The sequence below is a fragment of the Bombus impatiens genome, unplaced genomic scaffold (assembly GCF_000188095.3).
Source record: "Bombus impatiens unplaced genomic scaffold, BIMP_2.2 scf_0019, whole genome shotgun sequence".
NCBI classification, from domain to species: domain Eukaryota; kingdom Metazoa; phylum Arthropoda; class Insecta; order Hymenoptera; family Apidae; genus Bombus; species Bombus impatiens.
The window spans coordinates 1,413,666-1,423,124 of NT_176438.1; the positions used below are offsets into that span (position 1 = coordinate 1,413,666).

At 37.7% G+C, this 9,459-nt stretch overlaps 1 protein-coding gene across 1 annotated transcript; it reads right to left on the reverse strand.

The window, feature by feature from the left end:
- Window positions 1–277: 277 nt before the first annotated feature.
- LOC100743527 (U1 small nuclear ribonucleoprotein 70 kDa) lies at window positions 278–5,158 on the reverse strand. Its single transcript, XM_024364957.2, is given in 9 exon segments — window positions 278–948; window positions 1,033–1,385; window positions 1,469–1,709; window positions 3,881–3,907; window positions 3,910–3,954; window positions 4,237–4,318; window positions 4,386–4,448; window positions 4,553–4,735; window positions 4,879–5,158. Coding segments are annotated over 9 exon segments (1,302 nt in total). The 5' UTR covers window positions 5,023–5,158; the 3' UTR covers window positions 278–784.
- Between the last annotated feature and the right edge of the window lie 4,301 nt (window positions 5,159–9,459).

The window sequence follows — 9,459 nt, forward strand, 5'->3', positions numbered from 1 at the left end:
ATAACTCTGGTTCGATACCTCAACGTCCGGTACATGCATATATCTACATAGGTACATTAACCAAACGCCATATTTCACCTTTCATAAATCTTTGTAAATGTTCTAAACAACAAGTACAATCTACTAAAATTTGCTCAACTATCAGTTAAGTTTATCGAAACGTACCAGACGTATAAATGTTAAAATCGTGTATATAAATTGTCTTTATACGAATATTTACTTTTCAGTTTCACAAATTATGAAAAGCAGAAATAAATACGGGGATATCCAATAAACGTAAGTGGTAATTCGTTTTATTTTGTATATATATATATATATAAATATACATGTAGCAGTCGTAAAGGTATGTACACATTTAGAGAATATTGGAATCATCGTAGACACAAAAAAGTTCGGATATCTATAAACCTACCAGTTCCATATTGCGAGGTCTCACACAAACTGCTATAATAATTGAAATTCATAAACTTAATTCTGACAACATTTAATGTGTACCTAAATTCATTTACCGAAATTACCTTGGTACTAATCGTAAATATACAAAAGTCCGAATCAACAAAGTAAAAATAATTGCATATAAATCAATAATCCAAATCTGCTTACCTTGCAATATCCTTACTGAGTATCTGGTCGCTGTAGATTCTACAGAAACTAAATACTCAATGTAGTCGATTCGATGTTACACTAATATCAGTAGGAAATACAATATATTATTGGCAATTGCGTTAATTCATCATGCCGTGCGTGGTAACGAAAAAGAACAATATAAGAGATATCATCGAGATCAATAGTCTTGTACGGAATCATAGTTATTGTAGGGAGGGGGATCTGGACGACCTTCAGGAATTCTGTATTTCTCTTCTACTTCTTGATCATTATCATCTTCGTATTTTACAGCGGTAAAGTATGATCCAGACGTTGAGAAAGTGTTACTATAGTCAGGGTAATCTGAAAAATTGTCGTATGAAAATTAATATTCCAACGAATTAACTGATTTAAATGAGACTTGGCAATAGATTAAGAAAAATATACCATCCAGAGGTTCCTCTTTGATTCGGATTTCTTTCGTATCTTCATCCTGACGATCACCCCGATCTTTTCTATCTCTACGTTCGCGATCGCGATCACGTTTGTCCCTCTTACGGTCTCTATCGCGATCGCGTTCGTTACTCCTGGAACGTCTTCTCTTACGATCTCGATCACGATCACGATCACGATCACGATCTCTCCTGTCGCGTGGTCGTTCGTCTCTTTGAATCTCTTCAATATCCGGATCAGGTAAGCGATCACGGCTACGTCTACGTTTTCGATCGCGTGACCTACTTCTTGTCCTTCTTTTACGATCGCGAGACCTTCTACGTTCTCTATCCAAACGATCGCGATCTCTGCACAAAATATAAAGACATAACAGAATTTAATACATTTCTATTCAAAATATTACAAATGTGTATACAGTATGAACGTTTACCTGTCTCTATCAAGGCGTCCAGAATTCTCCCTCTCTCGTTCCAAACGATACCGTTCTCGTTCTCTTTCATTGTCTTCCCGACCAGAGTGCTTAATATTTACGTCTGGACCACCTCTTCGTGTTCCTCCAAGTCCACCACCCAGCCTTCGCGGAAGCCACCCTTTCACGGTTCTGGCACGTTCGACATCCACCAACACTCTGCGACCATCTATTTTCTTACCATCCGCATGCTTATAAGCAGCTAGAAGTACCGATTGAAAATTACCATTTGCTCGCGATCCCACGTTCACTATTTAGTAAACTATGGGACTTCTATGTCCCAAGGAAATAAATCTGAGGTGGCAGAAAAGATTTTTATTCTAAAAAGACTTCAATCTTTAGACTTGACAGTGCGAATATCGCAACTAAGAAAATATCTTCTTCAAAAGGCTTTTTTCCACGGACCGTGAAATTTCAACAATTCTCGTTTAAGTACAAATGAAAAATATACAGACACGAATACAAGAACAGTCTGAGAATGCGATACTGAAAATACAAAAGAGATAATAAATCGAGTATCGAACGATGCATTCACTATATTACCTATACATGATTCTTTTTTTTTTTTCCCGATATTATTTCTATTTCCGTCAGATTTCTTATTATTGCCTCAACGATATTATCCAAACTAATAGTTGTTACTATTTTTTCAGAAATGATTGAGGTCGTAAGGTATCGGCACATATTATTCCTGATTATACACGTACCAATTATAACGTGCGTTCTTTTATAAAGTAAAATGTACGTACCATCACGAAACGAGAATCCTCGAATCTGAGACTGGTTAATTTCTGTATTCACGAGATGTATATGTACATATGTATATATATATATATATATATACAGGAATGATGAGATTGCGTTTCATTATGTATAAAGCGTACAAAGAGTCGAATATCCCGAGATCATGTTCGCTACGCTTCTAGAAGAAGGTCCGATGCCGTACCGTAATGATCATTTTACCGTATAAAATCACGAGTCTACGTTATATTCGCGGGGCATGAATCAGTAATAAAATGTACGGATTTTTCGGTACCTTAAATCTACATTTGTAAAGTTCAAAAAGTATAGCAGATACAAAAATACCTACCGCGGCTACTTACGTACGGAAGTTAACACAAATCTTAGAAGTACGTTTAATCGTGAAATGAACTTGTAAGAGACTCGCGAGCATAGAGTAGGCCAGCGCGTATGCTATTCATTGGGAAGGTGCCCAGTCTTCATATGTTCGTTCAATCTCCGAAGAAGTTTACTTTGCATTTACCTGGTGCGCTTTTTTTTCTACTTACGACCAAACCGTGCGCAAGTATCGTATGCTTTATACTTTATATATTATACTGTGTTCTAATCATATATTAAATTTAACGTAACGTTAAACGGCTTGTGTTTTTCTCTTGTTTAACAAGGGGAACTTTACCTTCACGAAAAACGTTTGTTTACCTTTTGAACATACACGTATTATTTTCTATGCACGCTTTCCAAGGAATTAACTAATTCGAGATGAAAATCCGAAGCCAGATTTTTCGAATAAATTAGTATTCTATATCGAAATTGATATGTTCAAGGACTTAAATGTAAACAATTGATTGAGAAAGAATGATTAGATGACCTTCCAAATAAGATGATAACTAACTAATTTAAAACTTTAGTAAAACGAAAACAGCGACGAAATAAGATGCTCGAGAAAGAACAATCATTTAGTTTGGAACATGCAATTTGGTACTAGACCTAACGAGAAAATATCTTTTGTCATAGAGTCCATTTATGATGCCCGACATTCGCTTGGTACACGTTTCTACTTAAATTTTAAGAGAGAACAGTTTGACCTACAAGTACTTATGATAATATGCCCATTACAAGAAAAAAAAAAGTAGGTGCTACAACCAAGACACGATGAAGTGTATTGTATTACCCAATGATGCATGATTGTTAATGTATTATTGAGAGAGAATGCGGTTAAATTTTAGTCGAAGAAATTTAAACATTGTCTGTTCATGCCTATATATATATACTATACATATAATTTTTATATAATATATATAGATAGTTTGGTTATCACATTTGCAATCTATCTTTATGTACAGACGCAAAGTCTAACTGCTTGCAGAGCGTGTCCCTGAACCTTTCTCCTAAAAGCCCACCAATCAATTTCAATGTAGAATGCTAACTTTTGCAAACCGTGTAGTTAAAAATAAAAGAGTTTCAGCCCAAATGGAAAAGAGTCCTGACTCCCAATATTTTAAAAGTATAACTATCAGCAACCCCCAGAGGGGTGGTACTCAAAAACCGCAAATATAACAAAATCAGATAAATAGGGTAAGCATAGACGCTAACAAACGTTGTTGTATGTTGGATCTTACCACACATACAAACCTATCATATCAGGCAGGTTCAGGGATTTTGCATGGAATAGTGAACGGCACTAGTTGCCGGCAGCGGCCACCACGCTGTACCAAGAACAAGATAAAAACTGCATTAATCAAGACAGCCAATATTTCTTTTTTCAGTTGATCGTTTACCATATATGCATTTACAGAATGGTAATCCTGCATGGATGTATGGCGGGACCCCCCATACCGTCTGGTTTAGTACCAATGAAAATGGGTAGCCTAACTATAGCCCTGCCCCACTATAACTAGCTGGAAGTGACGCTAAGTAAAGTGAAATTCCAGACTATGGACTCACTGAGGTTCTCAACAAGGGATTGATGTTTCTTGCGTTTTACTTACAGTGCATATCTCGTTCGTGCTCATATTCAATGAACGCATATCCCCTAGGTTTGCCATTTATTGTATTATGAATTACCACTATCTGAAATATTGAATAGAAATCTTAGTAATCTGTACAATTCAAAGCAAACTAACTTTTATTTACGTACCTTTTTTACTGGGCCATATACTTCAAATTCTCTTCTAAGTTTAGATTCTGAAGTATCATAGTTCTAGAAACAATGTGATAAGAACGTAAATAGGAAGTAAAACTTTAAGTAAAAGTTTATTGGCATAGTTGTATGAAAATTAGTCTTTACTCATAGGAAATACTCACTATCCGAGCTACGAAAAGAGTTTTAAAAGGATCTGCAGTTACATTTGGAATACCAGCAGGATCCCATACCGCGATTTCTTGCTCTAATTTATACGCCACTTGCTCGGCGCGTTCTCTTCTTCTGCGTTCAAGGCGTTCTTCCCTCGTTTCCACACGCACTGGTGGTGGTGTATCTTTAGGTTCCTATAAAAAATGTACGTTATAACTTCGTTATTACATTTCGTAAATCATTAAATGCTATTGATAGGCTATCTTTGAACAAAAAAAAAACATTTCCACAATACCCGTATGCGTACAATATGAAAGTTTATTTCAATTTTTGTTACCTCGAAATATTTAAGAAAACCTCCAACGCCGATATAGCCTCCATTTTTCTTCTCATGCGGGAGTTTGCTAACCGGTGGTAAATAAGGTATTGGATCACGCGGAGCAAAAAGTGCTAACAAGTTTGGAGGCAGAAATTGCGTCATTTTCTCAGGTACACGAAAAGTATGATACTAGTTTTAGTAAAATAGCGAAACAAACAGCATCTTCTCGTCTCAAACAACACCCCAAAATGGCGACAATATTCCTACCGTTCGAATATGGTTACTACTAAAGTTGAACACAGACTACGAATAGACGCCTTCATCAAGTTAGTAATTTTCTAACCAAACGGGAAGGTGAAATTCATATAAATTCCTCGTGCGCGCATGTGCATATTAGAGCATCTGAAAAGAACGTAAAATTGCTTTTTCATCGACATATATGATAAATTGTATTATGTAAAATGATGAACAGAGAAATATTTCAACTTCCATGTGGAAAATAAACATACATATGAAATTCTTTCGCAGACAAAAAGTCCTAGGCAATGTCGAAATAGTAATAGTATAGTATCGATCTTGAAACAGGGTTTTTCTTGTTGCGATATTGTCTGCAGTGATTTCACCACAAATGGTATCACTAATTATTTTCATTCACTATCATTGATGCAATCGATAGTCAGAACTACAACTAATAAGATATTCAGAACTATACAAGAAAAAGCAATAAAATTTCGATTTCCATCAACACAATTAACTTTCTTACTGGATAAATCTCAAGTGTACAATATATAAGTAAAATAAGTGTTGTTTTCAAAACTTATTATAAGCTGCATGTCATTTGCTAACTAGTGGAACTCGAATGTCACTAGTTGATAGCCGATAGTTGCAGTCGCAGCAATCAAATTTTGTTTACACATATTCTGATTACACATTACTTGATCACACATATTCTGCATAAGCTATGACAAAGACAATAAGACAGTTAATATAGCACAGAGTTATATCAGACATCTCTGGTTCTATACGATGTTAGATTCATGTCATGCTTATATAAATTAAATACAATTAAATACAATTAAATACAATTAATTATATAAAAACTATTTTTCACATTATCAACATCATAAAATACACTTGAGTATATTTTGTATATGATATTCGCCATCATTGATATTGATATTTAAGATTTTAAATGACGGTATTTTCATTATTTAGTTAATATTTACCAGAAATTCCTCCAGATGCCTCTGTTTGTACGTGAAACACTAGATGTTCTGCTGTGATAAACAGTTTACATTTTAAAATCAGCCACAAGATAGCGCCGCCTATAGCTCAAACAGCGTTTGGTACGACATCAAACGGTAGAACAGTGCATTATTATTGTGACATTTACATTTCCGCGGGTTAATTATTAGTCGTTTCGTAAATTTTAGTTGAAATACCTTATTTCTTTCAATAACAAAGTGTTCGATGTTAGAATCATAGAACAACACGTAAGAGGCTTAACAAATGTGAGTACAAGTTTGAAATTTGATTGATCATAATGCATGTTGTACAACATGCTGAGGGTACGAAATAAGTTCGATCGTATGGCTGCCATGACGTCATATCCGTTTGTTTAGGATTAGTGCACGTTACGATTAACTTAAATTACTCGTTGAATAACACACTTATGCAGCATTTTAGAACCTGAGTCCTTAAAATTTTTATTTTGAATAATAATATTTAGCCATTATAATACGTTTCAAAAAGAAGGAAAAATGAAATACGTTTCATGGAAAACGGTTTATTTACGTAACTTCTTTTTAAATGTTGTTCAATACGTTTATAAATAACTTAATTACATTCGCATACAGTTATTTAACGTCTAAAGTGGAAGCGCGAAACAAAGCACAAACTCTGAAATAAACGTTTATTTTATGAACAGATAGAAATGGAATTAGAAATAAAATTTTCCGATAAGATATGCGCGTTACATCACCGTAATTGCATCGCAAGTAGGTACACTTCTATGTCTGTAGTATACCAACTCGTATTAGACTTTGTACTTTCCGTCGAACAATTGCCAGGTTCTACCGTCTAAAGAATCTTCGTTGTTACAAACGCAATAGATTGTGTAGGAAAGAAACACTTTTCGTCTTCGCGTTATATTTCATAATTCCCTATAAAATTCCCTATCATACTACGCACACCTGATAACGGCCATATACGCGTTACGTACATGTACTTACATAAATACGATTCTTCGTACATTTACGCCTGGCCGAAACTTGATTTTAAATATATACATATCGAAAATTTCGAAATCGAAAGAGACTAAGCGGTAGGTGGAGCAAGAAAAACTTGCTGTGTGCATCCGCATGAGCTTACATCATCGCAATTAAAATACAAACAGAAATCATAGACGCTCGCACGCACGCTACAGACGAGCTCGTATTTCTGTAATACATCGGCTTGCCGCGGACGCTAAAATAATGTAAGATGAATTTGACTTTCGTCCAATATTCAACGGTGCCATATACCTGCTCACGTTCTCGCGCTCGCACGTTCCGAATAAAGAACGCTATCCGCGGCTGCATCCGTGCACACGCACGACGAATACGCAACGCGACTCCACGCAATGCATACGGACACGGATGGCGCGCGCGCAATGCCTTCGATGTTCGTGATTCCGTGCAACCCGCGATTTTCACGATTCGCTGTCCGTTTCGTTCTAACGTCGTACGATCTGTCTAATCGCTTGCAACGATCACGCTCGGGATTATTCGCCGGTAATAAAGTTTTTGTTTGTCTCGCTATTGTATAATCGTACGACAATTCCCGTCGGCACTGATTATTTCACTCGAACGCGACGATACCAACCGAGTAATTGCGCTCGTCTTTTTTCCTCCTGACAACTTGGTTTTTTTTGGATTCTTTTCTTCTTTTTATTTTCTTTTTTTTTTTTTTTGTGGCGTTCGGTCGTTGAACGAGACGCAACATTCTCATCGAATATCACGAGACGTTATCACGAGACCTTAACAAGGCACGATGTAAAATTTAGCGGAGCAAACTCGTGAAACGTAACGTATTGCTGCTCGAGCGAACGTTTATTAGAAGATATAGCGGATTTAGCTGGAAACAGTCGGAAAATTTCCAGCTATCGTGACACGTTCGATGCACGCGAGTTGGGAGACGCTGATGCAACTCGGCCGGCAGCTGCATGAAAATTACGCGTTCCGATTTCCGATAGTCACCGCAAACATTGGCACGCATCGAACCGCGATGCTTGAAACGCGACAAGAGCAGAAGACCGATAGGAGGAAGATGGAGAGAGAAGAAGGAAGAGGTCGTGATGAGAGATGGCGTTGAATATCGGAACGCACCCTCGCCCAAGGAAAAGATTCGATTGCACAGGCGTCGGCACGTCTCCGTCGAGTCGTATGCCGAGCATACTTGTGAGAATGTGCCCGTTTCCCGACTGCCATCTTGCTTTTGCGTGATGTCACGGCGTGGCCTACTTCCGAACACTCCACGTGCAAGGGTCATCGACCCTGCTCTCCTCTAGCCCCCTTTTGCCTAGCCGCTACCGTTCAGAACCACGGATACCAAATGCTCTAGCACCACAGGCCCTCCCTTGCCAACCCAACCACCAGCCAGAATTCCCACCTATCCGGCTCTCTCTCTCTCTATCTCTATCTCTCTCCCTGTTCACCTCCTGCAACCGTACCTTTTCCTCTTCCTCTTCCACTTCCTCTTCCACTTCTTCTCTTTTTCTACCTTGTCCTCGTTCCCACTTTCCTTCTCCGTTCAAATTCAGCCTAGCTTTCTCTAATTGGCGTTGCCCGTCGTTCTTCGTACATCGATTCACCCTTGATCGTAAACGTCGATATAGGAAAATTAATACGCTCGAACCTCTGCAGGTAAACTAACTCGATGATGTAAGCGAAATTCCATCCTTGAGTTTTACTACAGCCTTACCTTCCAATTTTTCTTTTTCTTTTTTTTTCTTTTTCGGGGAAGATATTCGAACGTTCGGTTTAACGAACGAACAGTACAGTGTAACGGCAATTTCTGTAGGTTTTTCGAAAAGCTAAAGTGATAAACAAAATAGGGTTCGGTGTTATCGAAAAGAAATGTTGCACTTTGCATATGAGAATTTACCAATCTAGAGCATTGAGGGAGAAACAAGGTTATTGAGCGACGTAGGGCAGTGATGTTTAGTCAACGGAAACAGTATCTGTTTTCATTTTGCGAAATTAGTTTTCAGTCGTATTCTCGTTACCTCATTCTGTTCGCTGCTATTGTCCAGCGAGTTCCAATTAGGCCACGTGCAAGCCGATATACAATTTTCTCTCTGTACGAGAATATCACGTATTTAGCTTACCATTGCTCTTACGTATTTACGGTGCTGCCACTACGACTTGTGCGAAACTACGAAGCTTAACGATGTGTTTGTTTTCAGAGAAGGGCGCTCGCTCTGCGTTCCTCGATAGAGCAACCTACGTAGAAAATCGAAGGACGAACCGAAGAGACCGCCGACTCGCGTAAGTTTGTCTTACACTAAATGTTCCTCGTTTACTAGAATTACTCACAAGCGGGTAGCTCTGACTCGGGCAA